Source organism: Eimeria tenella, genomic scaffold (genome assembly GCF_000499545.2).
Source record: "Eimeria tenella Houghton genomic scaffold, Eth_scaff62, whole genome shotgun sequence".
Taxonomy (NCBI): Eukaryota; Apicomplexa; class Conoidasida; order Eucoccidiorida; family Eimeriidae; genus Eimeria; species Eimeria tenella.
In genome coordinates, this window is record NW_013543428.1 from 118,763 (window position 1) to 139,176 (window position 20,414).

The following is a 20,414-nucleotide window of genomic DNA, read 5'->3' on the forward strand; positions in this document are numbered from 1 at the left end:
GTGTGCGGACCTCTTAGGTGCAAGCAAAAACGCTCTAGCCAAGCTATAGTTTATTTGAGCCCTTAACTATGTGCTCCATGGGGGATTTGGCCTTCTGTTGGGGTCTTTGCCCCGCCGGCAGGTTCCTCAGCAGGAAATATCATGCATTCTTACCTTCATACAACGGTTGATGAGATTTCAGTTCCTCTAATTCTATGTACGGATGCCAATTATGGGACAGACTTGACCTGAATGCTAAAGAAGTCAACCACTCTTTTAAGACGGGCCAAACAGGCCCGTAAGCACCAGTGGACACCATGGAGGAGCACCTTTAAGGAGCGGCAGAGGAAGGTACTAAGATGAAACTCGATGTCTACGCAATTAACAGACCAGTCTAAATGCAAACCTCTGCAAACCCAGGTCCCAAAAGTGTACTATTACTGCAGACCGACAAACCGCATATGCTTTCCGCATTGTCCACCGGGCTGCTAGTTGCGCCTGCGACTTATGTGCACCTCATCAGACCCTCATTAATCCCTCCCAGTCCAGATTTATCTAGTTTATCTGTTATTATAGTGCCGAACTATTCCTGTAGAGCAGTGAAATATCTAACACCTGGTGTTCAGTCGCTAGACTGCCTGCATGCACGCCGCCTCTTCTTTGTACCCCTGGTTCTTCCCTTGAGATTAAATGTGGGTTCAGTCGACGACTATCCTCTTTTTTTTATGCCTGTGGTAACGGCGTGGACGCCCTCATTGAATTAGGGGAACGACCGGCACCTCTCAGTTGTACGGACACTTCACCACCGCTGGTGCTTCTGTTGGTTAGACATTTCTCAGACATATCTTGGTGCACGTTCTGGGTTCCTAGCAATGCCTAGCCCCCCAAGGGAGCGTCAGAGTCCCTCTCGCTCCAGGGGGTCTCACGCGGGCTCGTGTAGGGGAGACCCTGGGGGCCCCCTCTGCTGGTCCTCGCCCTCGCCTCCGTCTACCACGGATGTTTCCCGCCGTGGAATCAGTCCTGCAGGAGCTAATGCAGCTCATCCTGCTACTCAGGGAACTACCTCAGCTATGCACAGGTTCCCTGCTGACGTGGGGGGCCCAAGGGCGGATTCCAGGGGCCTAGCGAGGGGGCCCCAAGGGGGGTTCGCTGCAGAGCCCTACTCCTACGAGGAGCCAACCCGTGCAACCACTCCCCAGGCCAGCGTCAAAGAAGACGTGACAAGTACCCTCAACCTCAGGGGAGCCCGACGGGGCATTCAGGGGCAAGCGGTTTTCTCGCAAGTTGCTGCTGACCGCGAGGTGTATGTCCACCTGACAGACGCAGAGTCAGGCAGCAGCGCAGATGAAGGGGAAAGGACCTCCCCGGGGTCGCGTTTTAGGGGGTCTCCGCGAGGTTATCAAGGGAGGCCTCGTTGGGGGCGGGGCCTTGAAGGCTGGAGGTCCCGTTTGGAAAGGATGGCATGGTGGCTGAGTCTGTACTTTAACCTAATACGCCGGCGGCTTGCTTTGGGCCTGAGGTTTCTGGTTTTTTGGATTAAGACTAACGAAAGGCAGCTGAAGGTACTCCTCTACACCGCAGGGCTTCTGGTTTCCTCCACTGGAAACACCATAGCCTTCAAGTGAGACCTTGGCACGGAGTCCTGAGCCCCTACAGGCCGTCCCAAAGCTTTAAGCCATAGGGCATAGACTCCACGCTGCAAGACTGAAACTAATTGCATCAGTTCCGTGTGTTTATGTCTCTGGAAAGCCCCCTGTGCCACTGGGAACCCTAGTTTTACGGTTTAGGGTTGAGAGTTTGGAGTTTAGGACTTAGTGGATCTGCAGGCGCATGCTGGACAAGATGCCGAACTATTCGGGATTTTTGAACCAACTCACAAACTTCGTCTTCATCCCGGTGTTTGCGGCCTTCTGCCTCTACCAATACTCAGTCGGGAAGCTGTCGCAGGCAAGGGCTGGGGATGTAAAATTTGGGGTGTAAGGCCTAAGGGTAAGAGCTGCACACTTGCAGCAAATTTATACTCTAGGGTCTGAGACCTAGGACTGAGGGATAAGTGACTGTGCTCAGGAAGTGCTAAGCTTTCCCAAAAAGAACTTCGCCCTCATGGGGTGTCTCGACGGGGTTTGCGGCATTATGTCGGTCGTAGGCGGCGTCCATACTTCAGGTGATTTGAGCGCAAGTGCACAGGGTTTTGTATTTGAGCTTTGGGGACTTGTGTTTTGTTTGCTATTCAAAGAAGCTTGGGGCTCCTCTGGAACTACGAAGCCCCGGAACTGCCCTACTTTCATGTTTTAGCTCCGGAGCTCAGTCTCCAAGATGCGCAAAATAACTATTGTATTTGCTCCGGACTTCTGGGGCTCAGGGTCTGGGACTAAAAGCCTGTGTTTTGCTTCCTTTTGAGATCTTTAACAGGGACAGCGCAGGTGGTTTTGTCTCAGTTGGGTATCCCAGTGATGCTTATCCTCTGCCGCTTCATGCTGGGCAAGAAGTGCGTCTTCCAGTATTGAGGGTTTAGGGTTAAAAGATGGTATTTCAGGGTCAACATGCACGCCTTCTCGTTTGGGGCTTAAAGCGTCACGCGCTTGAGCTGTATGGAGTCCTTGCTGGCTTTCAGTTTGCATTTGAATTGCACTTATTGGCAGATTCACGGGGTAGGATTCAGGAGCTGGGGTGGATGTGCAGGTACAACGCTATCCAGCACTTGGGGGCGGCGGTGATTATATTTGGTGTCCTAGTTGTTGAGAGTCCCGGCTTGTTGCACCCGAGCAAAGAAGACAGCAGCAATATTCCTTTTTTCAACCTTTTATTTTTGTTGTCTATTCTTGTAAGCCCTTAGCGCCACCCACTTACTCCTTGCACGAACACTTCTTCTTCTCTGTTTTCGCTTTTCTGCCCACTAATGGGCGCACGCGGGTACAATTCTGCTGGACTCATGCTAATAAGTGGCGCATACAGCCCCATTGGTAGGCGGGCGTTTCATGCGCTCTGATGAATGGACACACATGACTAATGTATTTTTGTAAGCACTTGCGCGTTACGGGCACAGACGGAACAGCGGAGAATGCTCAAGCTTGCTAACTTCGAGGTAAATTTTTGAAGCTGCTGTGACGTGTGGGGTGTATGTACAGCCCAGCAGCCTGTCATACGTGGTGAAGGAGATAGCTTTCCGGGGCGTCCAAATGAACACTTCATTTCTGCAGTTCTGGGTGGCCCTCTTTCAATTTTTTGTCGGGTTTGTCCTCTTGCCGCTCACATCTCTTCCACTTCTCGGAAAGGGTACATGGTGCAGCTGAAGGCCCTAAAGCCTTAACATCCAACGCTGAAAATGGCTTAGCCTCCAACCCTAGGAATGGTTTAAAAACAGCACTTGCAGATCCACTGCCTCACGAGTAGCTTCGCTTTCTACTGCTTCAGCCCGTTTATACTGAAAGCTTTTGCTTTTGTGTTCGAGTCAATTTCAATCTGCACCCTTCCTTGTCGATGTGCTCCATCTTTGTGTGTCTTCCTGGATCGTAGAGGTTGTTCCTTTAGGGGAATTGTGGAACCGCTTGCTGGATGGCGGCAAATGCCTAATTGGCACGGACACTATTGTGCCGCCTGTAAGGCCTTCTTGAGTTAACTCTGTTCCTGCGTGTTTGCACCTCTCCTGTCGTGCTTAACTTCCTTGCCTGTGCTTATGCGTTTACCTAACTTAATCCCTTCATGGTACCTCTGAACAAACCTCTGCCTATGGCTTCGTTTGTGGCTTCGTCCTTGCCTGTTAATATTCATCTTTCGTGCATGGCACTCCTTGACTTGCCATCTTGTCCTTGTGTTTCTGCTTATCTGATTTACGCGGGTACCGAGAGATACGCTAATACTTTTTCTTTGACTCCGAGATGAGATATTTGAAGACTGCTTCTCTTTACGGGCTTTTGTCTAGCTTTTTCGTTGTACCTTTACACGACTTACTGTTTGTCTTCCACCACAGCATTCGCTCCCTAGGCTTTCTGTGACTTCCCTGCACAGGATTGTGGCTTCCTCACAGGAGTTCCCTGTGATTCTTGCCAGGGAGCATGGGTAGGTATACCCTAGAACTGCCAGCAACACTAGCAACCTAGAAGCTGCGAAGTGGACCTGGACAATTCCCACAGCTGCGTCGTAGGTTCAAGGTCTGGACGTGTCTGCGGTGCTCAGATTGAAGTTTTCGTTTATGTCTTGTTCAACTTAATATACAATGTCTGCTCGATGCTTGTAAGTCAAGGTTGACGACGTGGAACTCAGGATGAAGCCTTCAAAGGTAGACGGTAGCTCTGCTCCGTCTTTCTGTTGCCGTTTATCCGGAAATCCGGGGCTTGTGTCTTACTAAGTTGCCTCAAGGGATTCTGGTTTAGGGTGTTTTCTCAGGTTTTGAAACACTGTGGAGCCACAGTATTGTTCCTCGTGATGACTGTTCGCCTTCCGTTGACTTCAATGGCCTTCTACTCTCCGCTGATTGTGGTAAGCTACCTCGAGGTATTGTTCCGGGCCTAGGGTTAGGCTTTAGGGGTTTACGGCCGAAAGATTATTATGGGCACTTTTTTCCAGGCATTAATGAGGTATCATGCAGTCTACAGCCGTGACAGCGGTGGAAGCCCCACCAGCTGCGGTTGCTGCTGCAGACTGTTTCGGATGAGGAGGTTAGCGTTTTATTTACTCGCGAAAGCACTCCTTTCAAATGCTGAATATATTAGTGTGAGCGCTCTCCGGGTGCTTGTGCAGGGTGACAGCGCGGTTCCGGCAAAGGCCACGGACTTCTTTGGTCTGGTGAATGCTCTTCACAAACAGGACGAGCCAAACAGTTTAGCAACCGACTCCATCATTTTTTGAGAACTGCCTATGGGTTTGCTCTCTGTTTCGAATTCATTGCGTGTCAGCGTTGTCCTTTTTGCCATATTTTTTTGCGTTGGCGCTTTGCTGTTCGGCCCTCACTCCGGTTATTTTCTGGCTGCATCCTTTTCTACCCGCCTCTGACCCCTCCAGTTCTTGTCTGTTTTAATGTTCTTATTCTTTGGCACATCTTTCCCGCGTTTTGTCTTGCGTTCTCCTGTCTTTTGGCTCCAGCTGATTTTGCTTGTGGGCCTTCTGGCGTTCCGTTTGGGCGGACACAAAGCAGCGTAAGTGTAAAGAAGCAGCGTAGGCCCCCTAGACCCTAAACCTGGCGCGTAGGCGATACATTTACGCCTGGAAGTTTGTGGCCAAGACCTAAGGCACGTCTTAGTCTGACCTGATCTCAAGCGCCCACAGACCAGCCACAGCCTCATCAGGGCTTAGGCTACCCAGCGTAATATTTTTGGTCGATGGTTTCTTCGCAGGAGGAGAGACGGCGAAGATGGCGAAGATGAGGAAGGGGAAGGCAGCTTGGATCAAGACATTACAGCAACTGCAGAGGTCCGAAGCCCTATGACATAGTGCTTTAAACTAAGTGAAAGTTGTGCGCTGCCAGAAGGTAGAAAGTCACCGTGCTTAGACCTCAAGAGCTTTCGCCCGTTCACCGACCTGTGGCCTTCACAGCTAGGGCTTACTATTAGCTGCTTAGGGAATTTGGATTAATGTTTGGACTTTTGGCTTATTCAGGTTGCACATGTGCACATCAAGGTTCTCGCCAGCGACCCAAGCATTCGAAATGACGGATACTTCCAGTAAACCCGAAGCCCCAACTCCAAACCGTATTTGAAAACGGCCCTCTCTACTGATCCTCATGAGAGGGAGGCTTCTGCAGCGTAGTGCCCTGAGTAATATGGCTCTCAAAGCTGTCATAGAACTGGAGCTGCTGCTCACTGCCTCTGCAGCTGTTCATTTTGTCCGGCTTGTGCAGCTACTTCTCTGATGAGGAAAGCCCCCCTCCTAGAAGGAGCCGCCGGAGACGAAGTACTCCTTGAGAGCTTAGGGCAGAGGTTTTTATAGCTTACATTTCAGAGCTTGGGGATGAAGGGTGTCCGCCGGCTTGTGTTGCTCTGGGCTGAAGTGGTTCGTGCTTGAGGTGTAGTGAATGTTCTTGTGTGCTTCGCAGCGCATAGGGGGGAGTACGTGCCCCCGAGTCTTCGGGAAGATGCGCCCAACTAAAGAGGCTTTCAGCGTATGTGGGGTTTCCGAAGATGCCGATGGCTTTGCAGAAGACTTGAGATGTTACGTTTAGCGGTCTTCTGACCTGTTTGGAGCACGTGCAGAATCCGCAGAGGCTGCGAGGCATATCAGGTAGATTCCATTCTGAACAGGGAGCGTTGTCTCGAAGTATAGTTCCGTATGCCATGGCCCATAATGGCAAATTAGGGACTTCTGATGAGCCAAAGGGCCCTCGAGTTGTGGGACCTTGCTAGGGCCCCAAAGGGAAAGTATGGAACAGCTAGGGAAATGGGGCAACTAAGGGACATCCGTGAGGCCTTCGACAGGAAGGCCTTACGCACACTGCGCTTGAGGGAAAGCTCTGATGTGCAACTTCGCGCCCACTCGCGGCAATTCGGGGAAAGCCTATTGCGGCCCCCTGCGTGTCAGCTTTTCGTCTATATGACTTTCGTATAAATTGGTAGTCGTACACAGACAAAGCACACAGAAAACAGACAGCTCTAGTGCCCCTTAGGGTCTCTGAAATGCCATGACTCAAGGGGAACCCTAGGGCTCCCCTCACTGCGCAGCACCGTAAAATGCAGACGAATTGGGGGATCTCTGGAGCTGCGGCACCAAGGACAGGGTGGGGCTCTGTCAATGGGCTGAGGGGACCGGGCCCGAGGGAGCCCCGTGAGTGATGGCAGGTTTCAAAGCTTAGAGAGAGGGTTCTAATTCAACATAACAACCCCCACTTGTTTAGAACTGACACTGCTACGCGGGTCACTGTCTGAACGAAGGCACCGGGTTGCCGTTGTTCAGATGGTGGCCGTCACCGTAAACACATGGAGATACATGTTACTAAAAATGGTGAAGGGGCCGGCTTTGCACCTAAAGAGGTCCTGATTGGGCTTCAGGGGCTAACGGGGTCTGAGGGCCCCTGGCGTCTGACAAATAAATTCAGAGGGCCCCCATGAACTCCTCCAATGCGTCCTCTGCTGAATCTCTTGTCTGCGACCACAAAGGCACAACGCCATCCATAACCACCCAACGCATGCAAACTACGCATTTGCGAGATCAGCCCCACTACTTAGGGTGCAGAGGGGACCCATTTAACTATGGAGTGAAGCCAGTGCCCGGCGGGATATGGAAAAGCCCCTGGATGCCCAAGGGCTTGACTGCACTTCCTCACCCGTGCATGAAGAGCAGCTATCGCATGGACGATTGTCAGGAAAGTTGGCCGCCGGTGTCCATTTCGCTGGCAGCACTTATCGATTAAGGTCTTCACGCAAAACCACAAAAGATGTATCCACGGTCACTGCAAATGTAAGAGTACGGAGGTCATATCAAGGACAGCCACAGGGTACCAGCGAAGGCTGCGGGAATTGCAGTAGCAGCCGCAATTTCAGTAGCAACAGGGTGAGTACCTACCTTTAGCTGATGAGGGATGTAGTCATAAGGATTCCCCAGGGGCCCTTTCCCGAACTCCACACAGCCCTGATAACACAAGAAACAAACGGGTATACAGTGCAATGCACAAGCTTACGAGCAGCAAACAAGCAGCTAGTAAACTGCCGCCACTGAATTAGTTGCGCATATGTCTGTGCGCTGAGTTCTTACCCCTGGCAGTGCCAGCATTTCAACTAAGGCTTTGCAGTCACAGCTGCGGCCTCCACTTATTTTGATCTACGCCTCACTAGGAGCCCAAGTTAGCTATGCTTTACTAGGGGTCCCCTACTCACCACGATCTGCGCTGAAGACAGCTCGGCAAAGGGCTGTAGACCCGTCAGCTGTAAGGACACGACCGCAAAAGCATAAGTCTTAAACCCCTACGGCTTTCCCCTAAACCCTCGAATCAACAGTGCTGCACAGCTGCACGTTTCTAATGAGGTCGACTAATGGGCTGTAGGGAGGAGGGTGCAAAATTACGATTTGCCAAAAAACCACTCCAAAGGAGTAGACGTCTATGTATTTCTTCTCGTCCGGCTCACTCAAGCCCAAACAAACCTGAATAAACAGCCCCAAAATCAGTCGCACTAGACATGAAATACTCAGTCTTACAGTCGAGCTACTGCTAGATATGCACGCTATCAAGTGCCTCAGCAGCAGCAGTGGTAGCAGCAGCAAAGCCTCACCGCAGGAGGACTCCACGGTAACTGCAGCATCCTCTCATACCAACTGAATTGGCGCAGGGCGGCTGAGATGGCGCGGACGGCAGAGATCTGCTGTTGGAGATCCTCCTGTCGCTGCCGTTGCAGCTGTTGCTGTTGTTGCTGCTGATCCTGCTGCAAAGACATTCCCTCAGCCCTATTATCTAAGGCACACAGGAGTCAGAAACGTGTGTGTAATTTCCCATGGAGCCTCTGTGAGGAAGGGGCCACTCGCAGGGAGGCACTGGATTTGAGAAAACCACAAAAGAGGCGAAGCTGCACTCAACTAACCTGCTGGGCAATTGAGGCCTTCGTCAGAGCCACGGCGTCTGCGTGGAGTTGCTTCGGCCGACAGGCCCTGTTGGGTGGGACCCTGACTGGCGCCTGCAGGGCCCATTAAGGGCCCCTCGAGAGCCTGCTGGATGCAACTACGCACATTTTGCGCCAACAGGGACTCTATTTCCGCTATTCCTAGAAGGCACCGCAGAGAGGCACAGATAATAAACACAAACTAATGATGCAGAAGCAAAAGCAACAGCCCACTTGGCACAGGCTGCCTCGATTGCCAAACGCAGGCTCAGGGACAAGTGCGTATAACCCAAAGCCCGCAAAGGCGCCCTGTGGCCTGAAGGGTCTGACCCATGCAAAGAACGGAGGCTTCTCTGCTTCCCGTTTCTTTTGTGTCCTACTCCCCTTACCAAATCCCGCCAGCTTCGGGGCAAGGGCCCCATCAAGCAACACCTTCGAAGGACTGAGCTGCAAATGGTACACCTGAGCAGCCCACACAAACAGGTCTTGCTGCGTGCAGAAAGCAATCATCTTCAGCCCTTACAGTTCTGTTCACGGAGACCTGGGCGCTGCAGGTCCCTGCTCTCTATGGCCAGGGTGCTCAATGGCTTCCCACAGACCAACAGGTAAAAGGCCTCTTAGAGCTTCTACAGGGCAGGCATCAAGGGCCTCCAAGACTTCTTGGGGTTTCCTTGTTACCTGCTGTCTCTGGAGATAGGCGCAGCCCAAAGCGATGCCCCGAGCAAGATTCAAGGCGTCCAGCAAGTGGGGCAGACACGGACCCCTCGTTGGACTGTGGGGGCCTCCAGCACCTTTCCGATGGTCTTTGTGACCCACACATGGGGCCCTGAGGCCCGCCACTGCGACGGGTACTCCGCACATCTTAGCGAGAGCCCCCAATGGAATGCCTGCAGGGGCACTCTGAGTACTTGAGGGCCCCTGAATACCCCCCATATCTTGACTGCCCCCCAATTCTTCCCACGAGGGGCCTCTTGAGAGAGCCCCACTACGCGATGAAGCGGTGAGACCGGAGGAGGCAGGAGGCCCCTCTCGGTAGTTCAGCTCGCCGCTGCTTTTGTGCAAGCATTGTGGCGAGCCCACTGAAGCGCTGCCTTGAGATACACCAGCAGAGTGCCTCGTCCTATGAAGAACTCTCTTAGGGGCCGATTTGTAGCATCCCCCAGCATGCGCCCCCTCGCGAGGAGACCCCTCCACGACGCCCCCTCTAGGAGAGCTCCAAGAGACTGTGGGGCTCTTGTCAGTGTACTGGGGGCCCTCAAGGGCCCCTGCGAGTACCAGTGGAACGACACAGCATGCAGGAGGCAGAAGGAAAGGGTCTTCTTCATTCTGAGGTCTCAGCACCTGGGGTCCACTAGGGTCCGCGTTGGGGGCCCTGAAATGGCGTTTTTGACCCCACTCGTCTTGCTTCCAACGGCGTTCGGTGGAGGCCCCCACTGCGTCTTGAGAGCTGCCGCTCTCCACAGGCGCGCTGGCTGCCGTGGGGCAGCCAGCTGACTGGCCTGAGCTTTCTGGGGCCCCTGGGGCCAAACAGTGGAGCCGTTCAACTGAGCCGCAGCGAGAAGAGCAGTCTCCGCTGTTAGGGCTGCCAGAGGCCTCACAGTGGGGGAACCCCGCCGAAGAGGCAGCCTCCCTATGTGAAAGGGAGAAGGCTCCCATGGGGTGCCTGGGGGGTAGGCCTAGAGGAGGGGCCCCAGGAGACAGGTGGGCTCCTAAAGGACCCTTTGAGAGGTACTCCATTACGAGGCAAACGTGGAAAGAGTGGGATAGCGAAACGCCCAAAAGCATTACGAGGTGCGGATGCCGCAGCTGCTGCAGCTGCAGCAGGTGCTGCAACAGCAAGTCTGTGTTGTTACATTGCACCTCTACCAGCTTCTCCCTCAGCTTTCCAGCAGCATCCCTCGACAAATGCCTCGGCGAACCCATCGACACCCTAGAGCTTCGAGTGTCCCCTTCAAGCAAAGGAAAAGTGAGGGGGCCTTCGTTCCACGGCGGTCCCGCGGCAGCTGCTGCAGCTGCTGCCGCAGCAGCAGCGGCAGCAGCAGCTGGCACTGCAGCACTCGTAGGCATGTGGTAGAAGAAGTGCTGCTTCCTGAACACCTTAATTGCCACTTCCTTCCCCAGCCAAAACCCATAAAAGACGCTCGTGCGGCGGCCCCCCAAACACCTAACGAAGTGCAGCTGCTCAAACGGGATCAGTGACCCCAAGTTTGGGGTCCCCTTGTCAATGCTGCAGCGAGAAGCTCCCATAGAGGGCCCCTCAGGAGGGGTTGTAGGATACGACAAACCTCGAGGGGCCCCCGGGAAGCCATCAGTCTCTGAGAAGACAGACGTTGACGTCCGTGTGGCTGCGCCACAACCAGGGGTCCCCAGGAGACTCGTCCCTTGGTACGGAGAAGGGGCTTGGGCCCCTATGAGAGGAGGGGCCCCTGGAGAACCCCTCAAAGAGTAAGCTGCCTGGGAATCCACGGAAGGACTGCTCGGGGAAGAACTCAGGAACAGCCGATGCACACGACGACGGCGAGAGGCCTGGAGCCTGCGCCACAAACCTTGAATGAGACCCAACCCTATGTCCTGGCTGCACACGGGGAGCTCTGAGGGTCTTAGCTAGCGCAAAAATTGCCCAAAATTAGCTACAAAGTGTGGGGCTTTGGTTTACCTGAGGAGCTTGACGAACATGAGAACTCTGTTCCTGCCCCCGAATGTTGCCATTCCAAACTCTCTCTTCAGCCTGGCGGCGTTCAGAGACAGAAAGTTTTCTCCTGCAAAAAGGGTCCAGAAATAGGCGCAAGCCATGCATGCCACCCAACAACACGTGTGGGGAGTCGATGGCGCCTAGGGCTTAGGGTTTAGGGTTTGCTGCTAACCTCCCACCCGCCGTTCTAGAAGCGCCTCGATAAAACCTTCCGGAAGCTTCTGGCTGCGCAGTTCGCTTGAAGCCAGGCGAAGCCAACGAGCCAACTCAGAAGGGGTCCAGTGGACTGCTGCAGCACCAGCAGCAACGGGAGCAGGAACAGCAGCAGCAGCAATGCATGCAGCAGCAGGCAGGACGGCAAAGTGATGCCAATAATGCAGCAACAAGCTACACAGTAAATTCCAAACCCTGATTTTCTAATCCTGAGACTCCTATCATGCAGTAACTGCAGCAAAGGACGCACAGCGAGCCCATTTGCTTCAACTATAGTCCCTAAAGCCTGAATGTTGAATGCCAAGTCCTACTTACATAGCTATGATACCTCAAAAGCGACTTTTAGGCTCTATGATCTAGTTAATTCAAAGGCAGCAGCATCTACAGTTGCTGCATTCGCGGCAGCAGCAGCAGCACTCAGTTGGCAGCAACAACAGCTGCAGCAGCAGCAGCGGTGCATTGACGCCTGCCTTCTGCCTCTTCTGGCCATGTCTGCTCGGCCACATCTCCACCTGCGAGCAACGGCATCAAACCCTAGGCATGAACTTCCAAACCCTAAACCCTGAACCCTAAACCCTCAACCCTAAATCCTAAACGTCAAACATAGAAAGCTGCGGGCACGGAAAAATTACCCCTCGAAGCTGCCTGAGTTTGAGTGGCGCCTTACGTTCCAAACACGACCGACCAGAAGCTGCAGCAGCAGCAGCAACAGCAGCAGATCTGCTGTGCCGTGCTGCGCCGTTCGCTGCGTCGCTGCGGCCGCTGCTGAGGCTTCCCCGGCCCTCCGTGCTGCAGGATCCTTGGGTGGCCCCCTGGGCCGTCTCGTCCTGCACCAGCGAGCCAAGAGGCCCCACAGCGTCGTGGGCGCTGCAGGCTGTGGGGCCCGGGGCAGCCACGGGGCTGCGGGCCTCACTGAGGACTCCGGGGCCCCTTACGAGGACTCTGCGGCCCAAAGACCATTCTGAATAGACCAGAAGGCGTTCAGGCAGCAGCAGGGAGCGGCAGGGGCCGTGCAAGAAACACTCACGCCATGTGCCTGTGCGCAGCGGCACAGGTTGGCTGAGGCCTTAGTTCTGAAACCCACAGAATATGCAGCTGCCGGCCTTATTCTTTTTCCTGAGGTTTTCAGATATTAATGGTTTAGTGGCCTTCATGCGGCCTTGAGACCAGCCAAGAAAGCGGGAGAAAAAAGGTCCCAAGTGGCCCCAGCAAATCTAAGCAAGTGGCTCCAGCAAATCTAAGCTTTCTTGTCTAGGGGCCCCCTTCCTCACTGAGTGCTGGGCAAAAGGGCTTCTGCGCATTAAAGCATTTCAAGTGGCTTAAAATGCAGCACTGAGGCCCCGAGTGCCAGTAGAGGGTTTGGGTGAGAAATGGGGGCCCCAGAATGGGATTTTATCCAAGAAAACGGTGGGGCATTCCCCACCTTGGTGAATGGCGAGGCCCCCCCCGCTGCGGAGCTCCACGAAGACGCCCGGGCCCTCGCGGCGCCCCTTGTTGAAAGTTCCCGAGAAACAGTGGCCATCCCTGAGGCAGCAGACTTGAGTTGTAGCGCCTTTCCCTGTGTTCTACGCACTGGAGGCAACACTTTGCTGCAGTTTGCAGGCCGCCCCAAGTTCCTAATTCTGCTTCTGTTATTTACTCTATGGGGAGAAGTTGAGATGCTCTAACTAGCTTGTTTACAAGGTTCAAAGTGCACTTCTCACTTGAGTAGAAGAATGCCTCGACCGCATGGAACGCCAGAAGGATCAGTGGGCCTGAAGCGCAGTTTTAAGAGTTAAACCGTAAAATTGTTGCTCAAATTCAAGTCTACACACACCCGGGGGAGATCACAAACTAATAGCTGCAGGCTGGGGCTTCGGTTTAGTGCTGGCGCCTAGTGTTGCAGCCAACGCGGATGGTGCCGCCTACCCTTTGTATCGATCGCCAGTGCTCAGGAGCAGTGTTCCCCTGGGGAAGGCGGCTGCGACACACGCAACACAAGAAAAGGTTTGGAGTTAGCGGCTTGTGACTTCGCATGTAGGGTCTGACATGTCGGGTCTAGCGCCGCTCACCTTCTACACGAGGCCGGACATTGGAAGAGCCCATATTTCGGGTTTGCGTTGAATATTTAAAGTCCCCTCATGGCGTCACGAAACAGACGCGAGGGTTTACGGGCTACGCCAAGAGCTTTGGATTTAGAGCGGCCGCGGTGACCCAGAGTTAGTCGAGCGGTTCTGCGGCGGCGCAGCAAAAGTGCTTCCTTTAGCTCTCTCTACAAACACTGTTACTCGGGTTTTATTATTTATACTCTAAGATTTGACGATAAGCTCAGGAACACTCTATGTGGGGTGGGCAGCTAACGGTTTGCAGAACGTGTTTAGTCGTTCAACGAGTGTTGCTGTGGCTGCATGCGTCCGGCTGGGGCAAGCGCCGACACATTGTAAAATTTTTCACCAAATTTTCCGCGTGGATTGTCTTCTTTATTCCACGCACAAACAGCATCAAATTTTTGGGCGCATATCGAGGCCGTCAAAGGCCACCTTGCGTTAGGATTCCACACTCAATGCTGCCGTAGACACTCTTCTATTCCCAAGACTACAGCAAAAGCTTTCGCCGCAGGAGATAGAGACTACGGTTTATGCTGTAGCCTCTGCGCTCTGGAGTCACTGGAAAGTTTCCGTATGTGGGTTTAATGTACTGTCAGGTCAGGGTGTAAAGCTAATGTCTGCACCCTGGTTAGACTGACTCGTTTCGTCCTGCAGAATATGGCAAAAAAGCGACATTTGGCCGTGTTTTCAGACTTCATTGGCACATTCATGCGATGGAAATAAGTTCCTCAGGGAGCATGGAGCCGCCTTTTAGCCGCAGTGCGGAAAGTAATCCCTATGCGAAGTAATAAAATTCCGGTGTACTATGTTGCAAATGTCCAGTAGTACACGTTATAAAAAGCTACCAGAAAAACTGTTATTTCGAATGGGGTTCATTAGTTCCAGAACAGAATGCATACAACGGTTATTCAAGCGAATATGTATAAGTGCATAGATTCGCACTATTCAACGTATTTTCAAACCAGCAATCATGCGGCTGTGACCTACCTTAGCGATGAAACTAAAGAAGTTCTTAAGTAAACATTCGTCTATTCGAACCGGCATTTTTAAGTATAATTTCACACTATTATACGTTATGTGTCTGCGACAAGATTTGAAACTGAAAGGTGTGGACGTATTAAATCCACAGCAGAGGTTATTAAATCGAACTATCCGACGTTTATTCGAACTAGCAATACGCAATAACCAATCTTTGTGATGAAACTAGAGAAACTCTTAAGTGGACAGCGTTTTAAAGTATAATATCAGTTTTATACGTTATGTGTCTGCGACTAGATTTGAAACTGAAAGGCATAGACACATTAAATCCATAACAGAGTGTATTAAATCGCACTATCCGACGTTTATTCGAACCAGCAATACGCAATACCCAATCTTTGTGATGAAATTAGAGAAACTCTTAAGTGGACACATTAGATCCAGAACAGCATATATTAGTTCTCATTACTCAACGTTTATTCGAGCCAGTCATTATGCGTCTGCGCGAAACTAATGAAGTTCCTCGGCGAATGTAACAAAGTTTCGCATTTGGATCCTCTGTGCTTGTCCTGGCAAAAAGTAAGTAGGTACCCTCTCAACTAACACCAGCTACTATCAGCTGGGGATTCGCTAATTTGCTGTTGCAATACACAGTGTCCAGTAGTACGCGTTATATACAGCAAAAGCGGATAGCCTTATACATAGAAAAAGCTACTTATAAAAAGCAAGACAGGTCTGTGCAGACGAAACGCAGGCAATAGCCTAAACAAAACTAGGCTGTGGTTGTTTCACAAAAAAGCCAAGTCCCGTAGTGGGGCCTTGGAGCCGCTTTCTCTGCCCAGAAAGCCTTCTGCCTGTTTCCCTACACCACACAGAGCTGTCTTTGTGGGAGGCAGTGACAAATATGCAAACTGATGATTGCAGTGGGTCGCCGCCAGTGTGCCAAGTGCATACAGACTGACACCAATGGGAGTGGCGAAGAGGAGGAAAAAGCCTTCAGCCTGAAAGCTTCTTCAAAAGGTTTTCCGCGGGAAACCGCTAAAGAGCGGCGCTGTAAGAAAGCCGCGCCGAGAGGCATCCAGTCTGGAGTCTCTGCGGGTGCACCTACTATTGCCTAGTCCCTCATTCGCTGTGCTTCGCGAGCGCTACTGCCGTGGCAGTGCATTTAGCCTTGCTTGCCCTGCGAGTAGCTGCTGGGCTGGAGCATGAGCCGCTGCAGAATGTTGTTGTTCAGCGAGCCCTTGCTCTGGGCGGGCTGGACGACTCCAGAGTACTTTGCGGGGGCGCGAACAACGTATGCGGGCGCGGCCTTCTGGGGAACGGCGCGGACATAAGTGGGCGCTGCAGAGAATTTCTGGGGAGGGGGTGCCACGTATTTGGAGGGCGCTGGAGCTACGTACTTTGTGGGTACGGGTGGAGTCTTGGCGGGCACGGCGGCGACGGCGGCCTTTTGGGGCACAACATATGAGGCGTATTTGTTTTTCTTATAGTGAGCCTTCTTGTACTTGTAGTACTTGCCTTTGCCCTTGGCCTTTTTGCACTTATAGCCGTGGCACAGCTCTCTCTTCTCAGCGCCCTCCTCGTCCTCGTCTTCCTCGTCATCGACTTGGCTGTCCATGACGCCTTCTTCCATTTCTTCCTCAGCGCCAAGGCCTTCCATCTCTGGAGAGTAGGCGGCCTCATGGCCGTCCTCAGCCTCAGCCTCGAAGCCAGTTGGGTCTTCAATCTGCTCGCTAGTCACGGCAGAGTAGTACTCAACTGGGGCCTCCATTTCCATGCTTGAGGCTGCGCAGAGGGCCACGGCCCCTGCCATAGCGACGCTTGAAACGAGGACCTTCATCTTGGAAAGAGAGTATAAACAAAATTAGTTGAAGACGAGCAGAGGCAACTACAAGAAGAAATATATATGTGCCTTCTTAATACCATGCCAGATGCCTCCTCGCCAACAGCATCAGCTCACCATGTAGGCGGGGGGGAAGAGTCTCGGGCAAGCCACAGCCATCGAAACAGCTACGCTTTTTCTGCTCTGACCAGCGCAATCTCAGTGAAAATTTCTCATTAGCAGGCGTTTAATTGGGAATTATTCATTTTAATGCATTGGGAATGAACAACAACTGAAATTTGAGCCACCACGCAGGGAATAGCGACAACGACTCGACGTCGGCAGAACCGTACTTCTGAACCATTCACAAGCTGTATGAGTGTTAGCAGGCCCTAGTCTGCAGCTTTTTCTAACCGTAATTGTTTTTTATAGTTACAATTTATCATTTCATTAAAGCATACGCTAGAACACTCCAAAGTGGAGTCCCCAGGCACCACTCCAGCCTTTGCATTGGCTCAACACCGCTACACCAGGTCACTCCAGTGCCTACAGCTTGCACTGCAGCAAACCGGAGGCTCTGCCGCTGCCGAGTGCCTCTTTCTTCAGCAGATCTGCTTCTTGGCCACATTTAATGTGGCTATAAGGTTTTGTTTTAGTTAACAGCTTCTCTCCGCTCTCGAAATCAAACGCACAAAGCGCTGGTTGTGTTTGCTCGAAGCATCTCGTCTCTGGTGCGTGCCCGCCGTTGTTACCGCCACCTCCGCTACAGTTTGCTGCAAAATGGAGCTAATTTTTCGTTTAATTTTTGACGATGAGAATGAGCTGCCGCTGGAAGGGCACACCGCTCCCCAGGACATGTACCTCGAGAACGAAACCCACATCCTGGACAGCTGCACCTACCTAGCGAGACAGACCCCTTTTTTCACGTCTTGGAGTTGCTCTGGGCTCATCACCAAGAAGGGCGACGACCCTGACAGATGGCTGTGGGTTGTCTACTACACCATCCCAAAAAATCCCCCACCTGGCCTCCCCATCCCCAAAAGCGAGATGCCACCTAGCCGCGTGGTTCATCTTGAGATCCCCAAAGACATTGAGGGATCCAAGACCGTTATCAGGGAGGCCCTCGATGTGCTCGCGAGGAGGCATGCAGCCACCTTGTCTCGCAACTAAACAAGCCACGCTACTAGCCTGTGCTTTACTTCACGCCGTAGATCCTTCCATGCCTACTGCTGTCTGTCCGTTCAGATTGCCCACTCATAACCACACTGTGTAAATAAAGCAGCAGCTACAACGCCTGTTGCTTGGCCTCTCTAAACTACAGTGGGGCTTAGCTCAGGCCGTCCCATCACCCCCACAGATACCCTTTCGCACTGCACTCAGGTGCTCCCCTACAGTCAACTCATTTGTGTTGTTCCTAATTTGCTCGTAGCTGTTCTGAGTCGTGAACAAGGAAAACTGACACCTGGCATTAAAAGTTGGTTCCCACAAAGCACTTCGGGCCTCTAGTTAGTAAAGCTTTAGGCGGCCCTTCTACAGCTTCGGTAGCCTCCACAATATTTGTTACTGTCTCTACCTTCGCTCCGCTGGCTGCAGTGGCCTCCACGCGGCCTTAGTCTTCAGGCGGCGCTGCAGCAGCAGCAGCAGCCTGCTGCTGCTGCAATCTAGCCCCTGAGCTGCTGCTTCCGCTGCAGCTCCTCTGCAGCAGCAGCAGCAGCGGCCTTCAACGGCCCGCCGCACGTTCAGGACTTCTCCACGTGGAGCTTCAGCAGGAATTGAGTGCCATCTGAAGGGGCCCAGGGCCTCACAATGTCATATCTCAGAGAGTAGGTGCCCACCTCCTCCGCCCGGATTACACTTAGAAACGGGACGGGGGCCCCCATGAGGCCCATGCCGCCTCCGCTTGTGGGGGCTGCAGCCACCAACGCCCACACACAAACATAAAACCCACACTGAGTCCTAATTACTATCTTTTCAACACTTCCACTCTGAGTCCTTCGGCCTGGGACCCTCTGCACAACGCCACTGCAGCTTCTAGCTAGAAAAACTGGGGCTTTAAACCATTCAGGAAGGACTGAGACTCCTGCCGTGGGCAAAAGTCACGGGTCAGCGGCCACAAGCTAATTTATAAGGCATCAGGAGCAAAAACGAAACTAAGAAATTCAAAATGAGGCTAAAAAAAGCGAAAAGAAGGGCAAAGAACCGGGCTTACGGGTGAAAGGCGTGGGGAGCTGCACCTGCAGACCCTCGGGGATGGAGGGCCCCTGTTCTATGAGGTGCTTGACGTCTTCGGCCGAACTGGGGGAAGCCTGGGAAAGCTCGGAGAGGCCCACAGCCCCACTCTGGGCACTCACCAACACTGGCCTGTAGCCCCCAACGCTCTGAAGCCGCACCACCACAGTGGCCCCCACGGGCACGCGGATCTCAGCAGTGTCTGCGGATTCCGCGCCTCCCACGTGCGAGAACTCTACCACCTGCAGCGCCCACAAACAAGCCACACGGGCCAGCAGCCTGCAGGGGACCCCGCGGAGCCGTCCGTGCAGCTGCGCCGCACCAGCGGTCAGGACCACTGGTCACCTCACGGGTGCCAGCGCCCACACGCAGCCACTGCAGGGGCACTAGCGGCAGACACTGGCAACTGCTGCATGAGGCTGCGGCTCAGAAAGTCGGTGAAGCTGCCACTCGAGACTGCCAGGGGTCGCAGACAAGGACAGAAGCTAACACAAAACGAGATAGCACACTATGGGGAGAAAGAGCCACAGAAGCTGCGAGCTCGGAGCGCCCCCAACCTGCTGGCGGCTGCAGGGCCCCCGTGACGGGCCCCAGCAGCAGAGGACAAACGGCAGAAAGCAGCAAAGCTGAGCAACAGCAACACAGTACCTGAGTTGCGTTATCCAAATGCTGCTGAAGCTCCTCGGGGGAGGACCCTGCTGCTGCTGCGCCGGGCATGGTGGAGCAACAAACAAGACCGACTGCGAATAGGAGCCCCAGCACGCGGCCAGAAAGCTGCATTTTGCGTCTGTTGTTCCAAAAGTTGCTCAACAATTCAAGTAAGCAGTCAATTAGCCAACAGCCCTCAGCAGAAGAAGAAGAACGGCACCCAGCAGGCAGGGAGGCAGCAGGCGGACGGGCGCCTCAAGCTAACAAGCAAGGTCAGGCAGCGGCCCCACGCAGACGACTGGCTAAAAGAGTGTCTCTATATGAGTTGATTGAGTTTGTACGAGTGTCCGAAATGCGAATTCCACTTATTGAAAAGAAATAGAAACAAAGGCGATGGCCGACGGCTCTAGAAGCACACGAACAGAAGAAGGGCGCGGAGGGCCGCAGCCCTTCCCGCGCTGTTTGTTGCCTTCTCTGTCTTTGGTGTCACTGCAGAGCCAAGTTCAGTTAATTTTCTTAGTATTTACAACAACTCGAGCAGTTAATGGCATTGTCAGCGGAAAATCCAAACTAAAAAGCTCCTATTTCTTCTAAAGGAGCTCCCAGGCGCGCCCCGACGCGGTGTGTGTACTGAACAGGTGACCGACCGGTCGCGGGCGCCACCCGGAGTGCAGCAGCTGCATGCACTGCTGCTTTTTTCCGGCCTCCACAGGCTTCCACTAGAAAACATGTTTAATTTTAAAACGAAATCGGTTTTTCTGGCCTCGTTGAAGGCCTTTTCCCAGCCCAGGAGAGGGGCTTGAGCGTCGGCCTCTGCAAAGACTGCCGGCGCCGCGTCACCCCTTGGGACCACGCGTGTCTGGGTGTCTGTACACCTGAATCCCCTATGCAGATCTCACCTTCCTCAGTGCCATTCGGGGCCCCCAGCTGACCCGCGGAGCTGTGCAGCGCCGCTGCTTGCCTGCAGTTTCGGCGCGCGTGAGCGGTGCCCGCTGCTGCTGCTGCTGCTGCTGCTGCTGCTCAGCCCAGCCTTCGCCTGCTGCAGTGGCCGCCGGCAGCTGCGCTGCCCCCCGCGCCTCCCCCAATGAAAGCCTCGCGCAGCGCTGCACTCCTTGCCGCTGCGCCTCCCCATGTGGTCCCTCTTTGGGTACAGTGACCCCCCTGCAGAGGAAGCAGCAAGCGAGGCCGAGGCCCCCGCAGAGGCCCCCGATGAGGCTCCCTCGCCCCCCCCCGCCAGCTCGGGC

At 53.5% G+C, this 20,414-nt stretch overlaps 6 protein-coding genes across 6 annotated transcripts in view; 3 read left to right on the forward strand and 3 right to left on the reverse strand.

Moving 5' to 3' along the window:
* Positions 1-851: 851 nt before the first annotated feature.
* Positions 852-5,643, forward strand: ETH_00000105 (uncharacterized protein; the record flags this gene model as incomplete). The annotated part of the gene is made up of 14 exons (XM_013377780.1): positions 852-1,600; positions 1,806-1,926; positions 2,047-2,143; positions 2,392-2,467; positions 2,662-2,803; positions 3,108-3,255; positions 3,496-3,578; positions 3,988-4,038; positions 4,156-4,212; positions 4,366-4,458; positions 4,720-4,764; positions 5,062-5,114; positions 5,313-5,388; positions 5,575-5,643. 14 exons carry the CDS (start codon positions 852-854, stop codon positions 5,641-5,643), a joined length of 1,860 nt encoding a protein of 619 aa, XP_013233234.1.
* A 1,359-nt stretch (positions 5,644-7,002) lies between these two features.
* ETH_00000110 (uncharacterized protein) lies at positions 7,003-13,491 on the reverse strand (the record flags this gene model as incomplete). The annotated part of the gene is made up of 16 exons (XM_013377781.1): positions 7,003-7,053; positions 7,235-7,324; positions 7,474-7,539; positions 7,785-7,832; positions 7,972-8,049; positions 8,178-8,356; positions 8,484-8,663; positions 8,891-8,963; positions 9,180-11,034; positions 11,158-11,260; positions 11,366-11,482; positions 12,074-12,442; positions 12,830-12,930; positions 13,110-13,160; positions 13,315-13,366; positions 13,458-13,491. 16 exons carry the CDS (start codon positions 13,489-13,491, stop codon positions 7,003-7,005), a joined length of 3,447 nt encoding a protein of 1,148 aa, XP_013233235.1.
* A 2,145-nt stretch (positions 13,492-15,636) lies between these two features.
* Positions 15,637-16,311, reverse strand: ETH_00000115 (uncharacterized protein; the record flags this gene model as incomplete). Its single annotated transcript, XM_013377782.1, has 1 exon — positions 15,637-16,311. One exon carries the CDS (start codon positions 16,309-16,311, stop codon positions 15,637-15,639), a length of 675 nt encoding a protein of 224 aa, XP_013233236.1.
* Positions 16,312-17,073: 762 nt separating this feature from the next.
* ETH_00000120 (uncharacterized protein) lies at positions 17,074-17,463 on the forward strand (the record flags this gene model as incomplete). Its single annotated transcript, XM_013377783.1, has 1 exon — positions 17,074-17,463. The coding sequence occupies one exon, from the start codon at positions 17,074-17,076 to the stop codon at positions 17,461-17,463; it is 390 nt and encodes a 129-aa protein (XP_013233237.1).
* A 569-nt stretch (positions 17,464-18,032) lies between these two features.
* On the reverse strand, positions 18,033-19,302 carry ETH_00000125 (uncharacterized protein; the record flags this gene model as incomplete). The annotated part of the gene is made up of 3 exons (XM_013377784.1): positions 18,033-18,202; positions 18,503-18,764; positions 19,171-19,302. The coding sequence occupies 3 exons, from the start codon at positions 19,300-19,302 to the stop codon at positions 18,033-18,035; spliced, it is 564 nt and encodes a 187-aa protein (XP_013233238.1).
* A 952-nt stretch (positions 19,303-20,254) lies between these two features.
* Positions 20,255-20,414, forward strand: part of ETH_00000130 (uncharacterized protein) — a gene marked incomplete at both ends in the record, with an annotated part of 1,768 nt that continues 1,608 nt past the window's right edge. The window contains one exon of the mRNA XM_013377785.1: positions 20,255-20,317. Within this exon, the coding sequence (XP_013233239.1) occupies positions 20,255-20,317 (63 nt within the window). The remainder of the gene's footprint in view (positions 20,318-20,414) is intronic.